Consider the following 13,394-nt stretch of genomic DNA (forward strand, 5'->3'; position numbering starts at 1 on the left):
CCGCCCCCTCCGGCTGGGAGGGCGAATGTTGTCTTCCAGCCAAAACGGCGGGCAGGCCCTGGACCAACCAGAGCTCGATTCACCTCGGGAGAGGCGGTGTCTTTCAAGATAAACGTTGCGCTCAGCCAATAGGCGCCCGCATTCATCGGAGAGGCGGGGCGGAGTCCCTGACCGACAGCTGAGCGAACCAATCAGCTTTGCGAGTACTTCAGCATCCCTAGAGCCGGTCCGGAGTCACTCCGGTTCGGCCGCGGTGGGACGGGGGAAGCGGGGGGGATGGAGGCGGCTCTGTCCCGACGGGGTCTGCCCGAGGCGAAGGGGCAAGGCTGGGATGGGGGAATGATGCGACTAGGTGTCGATGGCGGCCCAGGGCTGGGTGGGCCTGGGGCAAGGCCTGGACAGGGCCTCGGGCAGGGCCTGTTGGGGCCTCGGGCTGGTTCTAGATGGGACTTCGGGCTAGGCCTGGATGTGGTTCCAGACGGGGCAAGGCTTGGCTGTCAGCGTGGGGCTGGAGCTCAGCCCCGTCTCTAGGCTGGCCTTGGGCCTGGGTCTTGGGCCTGGGTCGAGGCCTTGGCTACAAGCTGGCTGTGGGCTAGCTGTGGGCTCGAACCTGCCCTTGGCTTGTGGTGCGAGCCGGGCCTGGGTTCAAGTCCCTGGTGTCACTCCGAAATCACCGCCCTCCCTCGAAGCTAGCCCTCGACCGTGCCTGGCCAGCCCCTCAGCTCCCCCCGTCCTACCCCGATGACCCCATCCCACCACCCCCCCGCGCTACCCCCAAACCTTCTGTGCTTCCCTCCACACCCCCATCTCACTCTCTGCCCCATGTTTTTGCTTCTCAGGCGGTTTAATGCCCGGTTTCACCCCCAGAGGAGAAGCCTGAGGGTCTCCAAAGGGACTTTGAGGTCCTCAGAGCCATGTGCAAGTGAGTAAAAACACCTTAAAAATACTTCATCTTGCCGTTCAAGGGGATGATTTGAAGCCGGTGCTGGGTGAAAGTTGCTGGGGGGGTTGTACAGGTGTTTGGGGGCGAGCAGTGCAGCAGATTGAGGGCAAACTGGACCAAACTGGGGCTACCCTCACTATCCATGGGGGTAAATGTCTCCTATCCCCCCCAAAAGCACCCAAATTTTGGTCTGTTTTAATGATCAGCCAGAGGGATTGGGGGGGGACCCCCAAAACTCAAGGGGGTTTTGCACCCTAAAATCAGTTAGAGTCCTTCTCCCCTCCCCCATTCCCAGTTTGGGGTGTTCCCCCCAGCCAGCCTCCTCTTGCCATTTTTGGGGGGAGGTCTATTCCCCTCCCCCATTCCCAGTTTGGGGGCAATTCCCAGTTCCCTGTTCCCAGTTAGAGTGATTTAATCCTCTCACCCATTCCCAGTTTGGGGGGGTGGGATTCCCATTCCCCAATTCCCAGTTTGCAGGTTTATCTCCCTCCCCTATTCCCAGTTTCGGGGGGATGGCCACACACCCCCTCCCCCATTCTCAGTTTGAGGGGGGTTCCCACTGCTAGTTCGGGGCGGGGGGTGTGTGTGTCCCATTTCACACCCCCTCTGTTCCCAGTTTGGGAGCCCCTCTCCCAGTTTGGGGTCTCCCTGCTCCATTCCCAGTTCACAGAGGGAGGGGGGTCTCCCTCTCCCCACTGTGGGGGCCCAGTGGGACCCCCCAAGTCTCCCCGGCTCCTGTGTCACCCATGGGTGTCCCCACTGCACACCAACGAGGATGTGACACCCAACTGGGAGCTACTGGGGGAGGATGAGGGGGACACTTATGGGTGCTGAGCCACCACATCATCTCCCACCCTGGGGTGGGGACACCCTGGGTTGGTGATACATCCCAGGGAGGGGGACATTTACCCCCTGTGTGTCCTTCAGGTGCTGGCATGGGGTGGGAACACCTGTGACAGGGCCCCCAGCATGAGTGGGGCAGGTCCACTCCACCCCCTCCTTTTCCACCGCTGCCACCAGCTTGGCCTGGCTCAGGGTAGAGCCCGCCCAAGGTCCTGGGAGCGATGAGGAGGAACTGGGAGCACTGGGGAGGGACTGGGAGTGCTGGGGAGGCTGGGGGGGTGGACATGGCGGCGCACCATGGGGTTACTGGAAGTGCTGGATGGCGGGACTGGGAGCACTAAGTGGGGACTGGGAGCACTGTGGAAGGACTGGGAGTGCTGGGGAGGCTGGGGAGTGGGCATGGCGGGGCACCAGGGAATTACTGGGAGCACTGGGGGGTAGCTGGGAACACTAAGTGGGGACGGAGGGGGCTGGGGGGTTGGACTGAGGGGGCACCAGGGGGTTACTGAGAGTACTGAGGGGGACTGGGATTGACGGGGGGCAGAACTGGGAGCACTGGGGAGGGACTGGGAGCCCTAAGTGGGGAGTGCCGGCGAGGTTGTTGGAGTGGACGTGGGGGGGCAGCAGGGGGTTACTGGCAGTGCTGGGGAGGGACTGGGAGAGCTGGGGGACAGAACTGGGAGCACTAAATGGGGACTGGAAGTGCTGGGGAGGCACTGGGAGATCTGGGAAGGCTGGTGGGATGGACGTTGGGGGCCACCAGGAGGTTACTGGGAGTGCTGGGGAGCAGAGCTGGGAGCACTGGGGAGGTTATTGGGATTACTGGGTGTTACTGGGGGTGCTGGGAGGGTTACTGGGAGCAGTAGGAGCCCCAGAACTGAGTTATTACTGGGAAGGTCGGCTGGGGGAAACCAGGATCACTGGGATGTTACTTGGAGCTCTTGGGAGGCACTGGTGGTTACTGGGAACGCTATGGGGAGCCACAGAATGCACTGGGAGAGCACTGAGGTTTACTGGGAGGGCACTGGGTGTTACTGGGGGTGTTAGTGGGAGGGCACTGGGAGTTACTGGGAGCACTGGCTGACAGTGGTGTCCCTGTCCCCTCAGGCACCATGTTCCTGGCCGAGGGCCCCTGGGCGCTGGTCGCCCCAGGGGCAATGTCCCCCCCACGTACCCCCCGGTGAGCACCCATGTCCCCCTGTGTCACCTCGTGTCCCCCCATGTCCCCCTGTGTCCCCTCGGGTCCCTCTGTGTCCCCCATGTCCCCCTGCACCCTCCTGAGTCCCCTCCTGTCCCCCTCCATGTCCCCAGGTCCCTCAATGTCCCCTGGGTCCCCTCCATGTCCCCTGCAGGTCCTCGGGTCCCCCTCAATGTGCCCCCGTGTCCCTCAGTGTCCCCCAGGACCCCCCCGTGTCCCCACTACATCTCTCTGTGTGTCCCCAGATCCCTTCACATCCCCTGGTGTCCCTTTGTGTCCCCACTATGTGCTTCCACATGTCCCTTCACATGTCCCCCCATGTCCCTCCATGTGTCCCCCCCGTCCTCATCTCACTCCAAACGTCCCCCCATGTCACTCCGCATGGGTCTCTGTGTCACTTCCAATGTCCCCGTGTCCTTGTGTCCCTCCGCATGTCCCTCGTGTCACATCGCATGTCCCTCCATGTATCCCTTATGTCCCTCCACGTGTCCCCCATGTCACACTGCATGTCCTCCCATGTCCCCATGTCACGCCACATGCCCCCCATGCCCCTTCATGTGTCCCCCATATCACACCACGGGTCCCCCTACGTCCCCATGTCACTCTTGAATGTCCCCCGTGTCCCTCTGCATGTCCCTCATGTCCTTTTGTGTGTCCCACATCACACCGCGTGTCCCTCCACATGTCCTCCATGTCCCTCCGCATGTCCCCCACGTCACACTGCATGTCCCTCTGTGTCCCCCATGTCCCTCCCTGTCTGCCATGTCCCTCCATGTGTCCCTCTGCATGTCCCCCATGTCCCTCCACATGTCCCCCATGTCATACCACGTGTCCCTCTGTGTCCCCCATGTCACACTGCCTGTCCCCCATGTCCCTCCTCATGTCCCCCATGTCCCTCCACATGTCCCCCATGTCATACCACGTGTCCCTCTGTGTCCCCATGTCACACTGCCTGTCCCCCATGTCCCTCCTCATGTCCTCCATGTCCCTCCACATGTCCCCCGTGTCCCACAGTGTGTTCCTCTGTCCCCCATGTCACACCACGTGTCCCCCATGTCACACAGCATTTCCCTCTGTGTGTCCCCTATGTCACACGGTGTGTCCCTCTGTGTCCCCCATGTCCCTCCACATGTCCCCAGTGTCCCCACACCCTGCCGCCCCCTCACTCTCCCCTCTCTCCACAGCCCCCACCCCCCTGCAACCACCCCTGGTGCTACCACTCCCCGATGCCACCTGCCACCAGCCAGGTGTCCCCACCTCCCCGCCGTCACCGGAGTGCCACCGCTGCGGGGACTGTGGTAAGACCTTTGTGCACCGGGTGTCACCAAATCCATCACCAGGACCCCCAAAGGACCCTGAAACAGGGACATCGGGAATGGCCTTAGGTCTGCCCGTCACCATGGGGACATCGGGAAGCCACTGCCAGCGCTCCGGCCTTGTCACCCACTGGTGGGGACACAAGTAGCCCTTGGGGACATTAAAAAGGGTGCTAAATGTCACCCAATCCGTCATCACGAGCCCCAAAGGACCCCAAAATCCAGACATCGGGAATGACCTTAGCTCTGCACGTTGCCATGGGGACGTCAGGGAGCCACTGCCAGCACTCCACCCTTGTCACCCACCGATGGGGACACGAGTCACCTTGGGGACCCCTGAATTCAGCTCTGCCCCCCATCTGTGTCCCCAAATTCACCTCTGCCTCCCCACCCTGCAGCCCCTGGGACCTGGAGCTCCCCTTTCCCTGTCCCCTTAACTCCACCCCTCCCTTCCTCGGGGGAGGGGGACACAGGATGAGGCCCCAAACTGAGGCAAAAACCTGCTGAAATGGGGAAAAGTGTGTCCCCCCGCCGCGGGTGTATGGGGGGGGGGGGGGGGGGGGGGGGGGCACCATCGAGTCGCGGTCCTCCGAGCGGCACAGAGCGGCCCCTGGCGGTCCCCGAGCGCTTCCGGGGGCGGTGGTGGTTCTGCGGTGCTCCGGTGAGGTGGGGGGGGGGGGACGGACACCGGAACCCCCCTGCCCCTCGCCGCTGCCACCCCCCTCCCTCCAAGTCCCGGTGCCGCCCTGTCCCCGGTGCCCTTCCCCTTTCTGGGCTCCCCCTGGCGCCGGGACACCCCCGCATGGAGCCCCCGATGCCACCTCGCTCCCCCTCCTCCACGCTGACCCCCTTTGCCCACCCTTCACCCTCGGTGCCCCCCCCCGCCCCGTCCCACCTCCACCTTTATCCACCCCCCCAGTCTTCCCAGTCCCCCCCCCACCAGCCCACCCAGGGCTCCCCCCAGTCTCTCCAGCCCTGGCAGAGGGTGCCCCCCACCCTGCCCTGCACCCTGGACGCCTGGGTCCTCTTTAGGGGTGTGTAGGTGGGTGCTTATCCCCCACCCCATGTTTTTCACACCCCCCACCCCGTGTCTCCCACAGGCCATGGAGGAGCCGCCTGGTGATGGGGACAGCGGGACGTTACCCAGTGCCCACGGAGGTGAGCCCAGCCGGGGAGGGGGTACCGGGGGGGGGGGGGGGGGGGGGGGGCACCACAAAGCATCATGGGATTTGGGTCTGAGAGGGCACCAGGTGGCTTGGGAGGCAATTTGGGAGATCGGGGGCAGGGGGGGTTGGGCAGTGAGGGGGTGATTTGAGAGCTGAGGGGCAATTTGGAAATTCCAGGGATCAAGCTGGGATACTGGGGGGCAATTAGGAAGCTCAGGGAGGGATCTCCAGGGCAACGCCTGTCTCCGTGTCCCCACAGGCACCGTGAAGTCCCCAGAGACGGACACTTCTGAGAGCCTGGTGACGTCACCACCACTGCCCCCGTCACCCGGGCTGGGCTGGCCCTGGGGGCTGCCCCCCACGTCCCCCGCAGGTACCCGGAAACCCTACAAGTGCACCGAATGCGGCAAGGCCTTTGGGCAGAGCTCGCACCTGATGCGACACTTGGGCACCCACACAGGCGAGAAGCCCTACAAGTGTGGGGCCTGCGCCAAGAGCTTCACCCAAAACTCCAACCTCCTGCAGCACCAGCGCACTCACACCAGCGAGAAACCCTACCAGTGCGGTGCTTGCGGCAAACGTTTCGGCTGGAGCTCCAACCTCAACCGCCACCGCCGTCTCCACAGCGGCCAGAAGCCCTTCCAGTGCGGCCAGTGCGGCAAACGCTTCGGCGAGAGCGCCCATCTCCTGGAGCACCAACGCACCCACACTGGCGAGAAGCCCTACCGCTGTCCTGACTGCACCAAGACCTTCAGTCGCGGTTCCCACCTCGCTCGGCACCGGCGCCTCCACGCGGCTGAGCGAGGGCCCCGGCCAGCCCTGGCGGTGCAGCGGGGGCTCTGAGCAGCTCCCCAAGGTGAGGGGAGGAGGTGACAGAACAGATGGTGGTGTCTGTGGTGGCCCTGGAGACGCGGCTTGCCCTGCTGGTAGCCATTGTCAACAGGAAGATTCATAGAGGACCCGTGATGTGGTCAGTGGCTGCTACAGCTCTTCTGTGGTGGCCACAGGGACATGGTTTGCCCTGCTGGTGGCCATCGTCAACGGGAAGATTCATGGCGGAATATAGCATAGTCATTCTGTGGTAGCCATGGGGACATGGTTTGCCCTGCTGGTGGCCATTGTCAACAGGAGGCTTCATGGAGGACCCATGACATGGTCAGTGGCTTCTACAGCCCTTCTGTGGGGGCCACGGGGACGTAGTGTGGCCCACTGGCACTCATCGTCGATGTAAACAACCTGGGGAAGACCCATGATGTGGCCAATGACTCTATGACCTTTCTGTGGTGGCCCTGGGGACATGGTTTGGCTCCATTAATGCCTATTGTTGACTTGTGGGGAACCCATGTAGGCAAAAGGCCATGGGACTGGGGACAAATGTGGACACAAAGACTTGGGGAGGACTCATGATGTGGCCAATGGCTACCACAGCCCTTCTGTAGTAGCCATGGTGATGTTGTTTGGCCTTTTTGGTGTCCATCAAGGACTTGGGAGGGGTCTGTGACTTGGCCAATGGCAACTACAGCCCTTCTGTGGTGGCCACAGAGATGTGGTTTGGCTCCACTAGTGCCCATTGTCAATACAAAGACTTGGTGAGCTCCCATGAAATGGCCAATGGCTACCGCAGCCCTTTAATGGTGGCTACGGGGACATAGTTTGGTCCCATTGGCACCCACTGTCATCACAAAGACTCAGGGAGGTCCCATGATGTGTCCAACAGCTACTGTGGCCCTTCCGTGGTGGCCACGTGCCCACGGTTGGCCCCCACCATTCAGTCAGTGAGATGGCACGTGGGCAAGCAGTGAGGAGGGGGGGGAATTTTTAGGGAAAAAAATCGCCATAACGGCACTAAAACCATCCTTAAACCCGCGTGTTGATTGTCACCGCCCACCGGTGCCACCGAGTCCGTTGAACTGCCCCCACCACCGCGGTCTGGGGGGACAAAAACCACGTCACCGGGAGGGGACAAGCAGGACAGACCCTATCTCCTTCCATCTGTCCATCCAGGGCATCGAACCCATGGCTGGGGTGGAGTCAAAGTCCTCCAGGTTTCCCCCCGGGGTGCTCAAACAGCCCCAGGGGCTCATCCATGGGCACGGGGGAGCCCCCAAACCCACCCCCGCGGCAATTTGAGGGTGACAGGGACCCCCCTAGGGGCACCCTCACGCCGTGTGAGCAGGGCCGGCACCCGCAGCCTCAGCTCCTGGCCACGTTGCCAGCCCGGCTTCAGGTGGTGGTGGTGGTGGCGGCGGTGGCGGCCCCGGCAGTGGCCCCGGTGGTGGCACAGGGTGGGTGGCAGCGGCATGACGCTCGAGGAGGGTGCGGTGGGAGAAGCCCTTGGTGCAGAGGCGGCACTGGAAGCGCTCGGGGCGGTGGGTGCGCATGTGGACGTTGAGGGAGCTCTTCTGGGTGAAGCGTTTGCAGCAGACGCCACACTGGAAGGCGCGGACACCCGTGTGGGTCACCATGTGCTTCAGCAGGTAGTCACGGAGAGAGAAGGAGCGCCAGCAGATAGAGCACTGGTGGGGCTTCTCGCCTACAGAGAGACAACCGTGAGTCAACATGGATCAATATGGGTCAGCATGGATCAATACAGGTCAAGACAGATCAACGCGGGTCAGCATGGATCAATACGGGTCAACACGGATCAACGCAGGTCAACACGGCCCAATGTGGGACAACATGGATTGATACAGGTCAACACGGATCAGCGTGCGTCAACATGGAGCAATACAGGTCAACATGGATCAGCATGAGTCAACATAGGTCAATACAGGTCAACATGGAGCAACACAGGCTGACATGGGTCAACATGGATCAGTACAAGTCAAGACGGAGCAACATGAAGCAACACAGGTTGATATGGGTCAACATGGATCGATACAGGTCAACACGGATCAGCATGGGTCAACATGGAGCAATACAGGTCAACATGGATCGGTACAGGTCAACATGGATCAGCATGAGTCAACATAGGTCAATATGGGTCAAAATGGAGTAACACAGGCTGACACGGGTCAACATGGATCAGTACAAGTCAAGACGAAGCAACATGAAGCAACACAGGTTGATATGGGTCAAAATGGACCGATACAGGTCAACACGGATCGATACAGGTCAACACGGATCAGCGTGGGTCAACATGGATTAATTCAGGTCAACATGGAGCAACGTGAAGCAACACGGGTTGACAGGGGTCAACATGAGTCAACATGGATCAATACAGGGCAACACGGGGCAACACAGGTTGACATGGGTCAACACGGTTCAATACAGGTCAATATGGACCAACGTGGGCCAACATGGATCAATATAGGTCAACATGGATGAACACGAAGCAACACAAGTTAATGGGTCGACATGGGCCAGCACAGGTCAACACGGAGTGACACGGGTCAACGTGAGACAACACAGGTCAACACGGAGTGACACGGGTCAACGTGAGACAACACAGATCAACACAAGTCAATGGATCAACATGGGTCAAAAGGGAGTGACATGCATCGATGAGGGTCAACACAGGTCAACATGGAGCAACACAGGTCATCATGGGTCAACACAGGTAACATGGAGCAACATGGGTGAACATGGACCAACATGGGTCAAAGGGATCCACAGGTGAACATGGATTAACATGGATCAGAATGGAGCAACACAGAGCAGCATGGGTCAATGCAGATCAACATGGGTCAACATGGTTCCACAGGTGAACGTGGATCAACGTCGGTCGGCACAGGTCAACATGGGTCAGCAGATCAACACAGGTCAACATGGAGCAACACGGACCAACATGGGTCACCGGATTAAGAAAGCGACACGGATCAGCATGAGTCAACACGGGTCAAAATGGGTCAACACTGGCTCAACATGGGTCAACAGAGAGTAACACGGGACAACATGGATCAACACAGGTCTACATGGGTCAAAATGGAGCAACACGGAGTGACATGGGTCAACACTGATCAACATGGGTCAACATGGATCAACACAGGTCAACATTGGTCAGCGCAGGTCAACGTGGGTCAACACGAGGCAACACAGATCAACGAGGGGCAACACATAGATCAACGCTAGATCAAGATGGGTCACCACAGACTGACGTGAGTCACCACGTAGTGACATGGGTCAATGTGAGGCAACACAGAGTGACACTGATCACATGGAGCAACACGTGTCAACATGGGTCAACACAGAGCAACATGTGTCAACATGGTTTGACAAGGAGTGACATGGGTCAACTCAGGTCAACACTCGATCAACATGGGTCAACACAGAGTGACATGGGTCAACACTGATCACATGGAGCAACGCGTGTCAACACGGACCAACACAGAGCAACACGTGTCAGTACGGATTGACCAGAATGACATGGGTCAACACTTGATGAACACAGGTCAACAGAGTGATGTGGGTCACCACACAGTGACACGGGTCACCACAGAGTGACACAGGTCAACACTGATCACGTGGAGCAACGCGTGTCAACACGGACCAACCCAGAGCAACGCGTGTCAACGTGGATTGACATGGAGTGACACGGGCCCCCAACCCTCCACATGTCACCGCCATCACCATCCCCGTCCCAATGTCCCCACATGTCCCCACTTCCATGTCCCCCCAACATTTCCCCACCCTTCCATGTCCCCACCTCCCCTGTCCCCACAAGGGACCCATGTGAGCTGGGTGGTCCCTGTGTCCCCACCATGTGTCCCCTCCGCCATGCATGTCCCCTCCGTGTCCCCTCACCAGAGTGGATGAACATGTGTTTGGTGTAGTTCTTGCGGGAGCTGAAGGTCTTCTGGCAGTGACCGCACTGGTAGGAGGGCTCAGGACACCGCGAGGGACCGGCCTGGGCCACCTCGGGGACCGAGGGGACACCACCCTCCGTGCCCGCCTCGTAGAGCGGTGGTGGTGGCACGAAGCCACCCGTTGTCACCTTGGCCCCGAATGCCGGCGCCCGCCCCGGCGTCTCCAAGCCCCCAGTGTCCTCGCCGGGCCAAGGGGGCAGGAAGGCGTCGGTGAAGACATCCCCAAAGAATGGTGGCTCCTCGGTGACAAAGGGCGGGGCGGCGAAGCCTTCCTCCCCGGTGACAGCGGTGGACGTCCCCTCCTCCTCCTCCTCCTCTTCCTCTTCCTCCTCCTTGACCGGCAGCTGGAGCCGCAGCGGTTGCCGTTGCTTCCGGCTGTGGCAACTGGGCGCCGGTTCCAGTTGGCCGAAGCGGAGGTCGGGCTCCGGCGGTGGCTTGTGGCGGGTGTCGGCTGGAGCGGGGTCAGGGCGGGGCCGGGGAGGGGCCGGGGGCAGGACCTTGGGCCCACGGCTCTGGGAGATGATCTGGGTGCACTCGTCGATGACGGTTTTGATCTGGAGGATGGAGGCAGCGGTGAGGATCTGGAGAGCTTCCGACTGGGCCACCACCAAGCAACCGCTGTACATGAACTCCACCAGCTGACGCACGGCGCCGCTGGGGACAACTGGTGGCACCTCAATGGCCGAGTGACCCAAAAGGAGTTTGTCGTGGAAGAAGGGGCTGCCGGCGGCCAGGACGCAGCGGTGGGCGCGTAAGGTGGCCTCGCGGATGCGAACGGTCACATCGCAGAAGTGGCCACCCAAGCGTTGGCCATTGAGGGTCTCCAGGAGGGAGCGGCTGAAGTTCTGGAGATGGATGTAGTGGACGGCCTCCGCCATGGTGGCCACCGGGGGCCACAGCAAGGTCTGGAGACACCTGAGGGAGGAGCAATAGAGTTTGGGGACATTGTATGGAGTGTCACCACAGACCGGGGACATCAACGCAGGGTGGAGAAGCCACCAGGGCATCACCGGGATCATGGGACACCACTGAGGGCATCACTAGGGGGAGTTAAGGACACAGCTGGGGACACCAGCAAGGTGTGGAGGAGACACCTTATGGGATGTCACCATGGGCTGGGGACATCAACACGGGGTGGAGAAGCCACCAGGGCATCACCAGGATCATGGGACACCCCGCAGGACATCTCCAGGGGGTTAAGGATGCAGCTGGGGACAGACAGGAGAAGACATCAGGGTGTCACCAGCATCATAACATGGCTGGGGACATTGACAGGTGGTGGACACACCTTAGGGGACATTGCTGGGGTCTGGGAAGACCCTATGGGGTGTCACCAGGGGCTGGCGACATCAACGGGGGGTGGAGAAGCCACCAGGGCATCACCAGGTTCATGGGACGCCACTGAGGGCATCACCAGGGGCGTTAAGGACACAGCTGGGGACATCAACGTGGGGTGGAGATGCCACCAGGGGATCACCAGAAGCTGGGGACATCTTGTGTCACCAGGGACTGGGAACATCAACATGGGGTGGAGAAGAGATGAGGGTGTCACCAGGGTCTGGGGACACCTTATGGGATGTCACCATGGGCTGGGGACATCCATGTGGGGTGGAGATGCCACCAGGGTATCACCAAGATCAGGGGACACCACTGAGGACATCACCAGGGGGTTAAGGACACAGCTGGGGACATCAACATGGGGTGGAGATGCCACCAGGGCAATGACCAGGACCTGGGGACACCCTATGTGGTGTCACCGTGGGTTGGCAACACGCTGTGTGATGTCACCAGGGCTTGGGGACACCTTATGGGATGTCACCATAGGGTGGGCAATATCAACGTGGTCTGGAGATGCCACCAGGGCATCACCAAGGGCTGGGGACACCTTATGGGATGTCACCGAGAACTGGGGACACCCTGTGTGATGTCACCAGGGGTTGGGGACACCCTGTGTGATGTCACCAAGGGCTGGGGACACCTTATGGGATGCCACCAGGGGTTGGGGACACTCTCTGTGATGTCACCAGGGGTTGGGGGCACCTCAGGTGACATCACCGGGGGCCGAGTGCGCCCTTTGGGGTGTCACCGAGGGTTGGGGACATCGAGGTGGGGTGGAGAAGCCACCAAGAGGTTGGGGACACCTCGCGTGACGTCAGCGGGTGGCGGGGACGGCGCCGATGACGTCACCCGTGGGGGGCTCGGGGCCACCTCGCAGGGCGTCGGCAGGGGCCCGGGGACACCCGGCGGGACGTCACCGGGGTGTGTCACCCCCCTCCCGGGGGCCACCCCCCACCCCCCCAAAGGGCCCCGGGTGTGCGGGGGGGGCGGGGCGGGGGGCGGGGCCTCACTCACCTCCGCGCACCCGGAACCGCCGCCGGCCCCGCCACACCCGGAAGCGCCGCCGCCGCCGCTTCCGGCAACCGCCCCCGGAGCGGCGCGTCACTTCCGGGGCCGCACCGGAAGTTGAGCGAGGACCATAGAGCCGGGGTCCTCCAGCCGCACACACACACCCCCCGCCCCCCCCCACCATAGAGATGGGGCGGGAGCCGCCACCGCCCCCGCGGGGACCCTCAGGGCGCCCCTCGCAGGACCGGGGGACGCTATAGACCCCCATAGCGACCCCCATAGCGTTACAATGCCATATAGACCCCATAGGGAGCCCCTATAGACCCCCACAGGGAATGCCATAGGGACCCCCAGGGTGCCACAACACCCTATAGACCCCATAGGGAACCCCTATAGACCACCATAGGGACCCCCATACTGCCACGATACCATATAGACCCCATGGGGAGCCCCTATAGACCACCATAGGGACCCCCATACTGCCACGATACCATATAGACCCCATGGGGAGCCCCTATAGACCACCATAGGGACCCCAATACTGCCACGATACCATATAGACCCCATAGGGAGCCCCTATAGACCCCCACAGGGAATGCCATAGGGACCCCCAGGGTGCCACAACACCCTATAGACCCCATAGGGAACCCTATAGACCCCCATAGGGACCCCCAGGGTGCCACGATACCCTATAGACCCCATAGGGAGCCCCTATAGACCACCATAGGGACCCCAATACTGCCACGATACCATATAGACTCCATAGGGAGCCCCTAT

General features: G+C 61.3%; 2 protein-coding genes across 3 annotated transcripts; one reads left to right on the forward strand and one right to left on the reverse strand.

Annotated features, from left to right (window-relative positions):
- Nucleotides 1–2: 2 nt before the first annotated feature.
- Nucleotides 3–6,913, forward strand: LOC128901556 (zinc finger protein 79-like). 2 transcript variants are annotated; one of them, XM_054183636.1, is made up of 5 exons: nucleotides 3–242; nucleotides 840–922; nucleotides 4,169–4,282; nucleotides 5,401–5,458; nucleotides 5,726–6,913. In XM_054183636.1, exons 3-5 carry the CDS (start codon nucleotides 4,211–4,213, stop codon nucleotides 6,307–6,309), a joined length of 714 nt encoding a protein of 237 aa, XP_054039611.1. In that variant the 5' UTR covers nucleotides 3–242; nucleotides 840–922; nucleotides 4,169–4,210; the 3' UTR covers nucleotides 6,310–6,913. The 2 variants fall into 2 exon arrangements, with proteins under 2 accessions (XP_054039611.1, XP_054039610.1); XM_054183635.1 differs by lacking the exon at nucleotides 3–242 and having other exon boundaries at nucleotides 377–922.
- Nucleotides 6,914–7,068: 155 nt separating this feature from the next.
- On the reverse strand, nucleotides 7,069–12,695 carry ZBTB45 (zinc finger and BTB domain containing 45). Its single transcript, XM_054183628.1, has 3 exons — nucleotides 12,624–12,695; nucleotides 10,210–11,186; nucleotides 7,069–7,999 (listed from the first exon to the last, which is right to left on the reverse strand). The coding sequence occupies exons 2-3, from the start codon at nucleotides 11,147–11,149 to the stop codon at nucleotides 7,626–7,628; spliced, it is 1,314 nt and encodes a 437-aa protein (XP_054039603.1). The 5' UTR covers nucleotides 11,150–11,186; nucleotides 12,624–12,695; the 3' UTR covers nucleotides 7,069–7,625.
- Between the last annotated feature and the right edge of the window lie 699 nt (nucleotides 12,696–13,394).

This window comes from Rissa tridactyla, chromosome 26 (assembly GCF_028500815.1).
Source record: "Rissa tridactyla isolate bRisTri1 chromosome 26, bRisTri1.patW.cur.20221130, whole genome shotgun sequence".
NCBI lineage: Eukaryota > Metazoa > Chordata > Aves > Charadriiformes > Laridae > Rissa > Rissa tridactyla.

Bases quoted from the DNA above. Each gene is read 5' to 3' on its own strand.
- LOC128901556 (XM_054183636.1), top strand. From the start codon at position 4,211: ATGCCACCTGCCACCAGCCAGGTGTCCCCACCTCCCCGCCGTCACCGG. The intron at 4,283-5,400 runs GTAAGACCTTTG...TGTCTCCCACAG, and splicing joins CCACCGCTGCGGGGACTGTG to GCCATGGAGGAGCCGCCTGG. The intron at 5,459-5,725 runs GTGAGCCCAGCC...GTGTCCCCACAG, and splicing joins GTTACCCAGTGCCCACGGAG to GCACCGTGAAGTCCCCAGAG.
- ZBTB45 (XM_054183628.1), bottom strand. From the start codon at position 11,149: ATGGCGGAGGCCGTCCACTACATCCATCTCCAGAACTTCAGCCGCTCC. The intron at 8,000-10,209 runs GTGAGGGGACAC...GTCTCTCTGTAG, and splicing joins ACACATGTTCATCCACTCTG to GCGAGAAGCCCCACCAGTGC.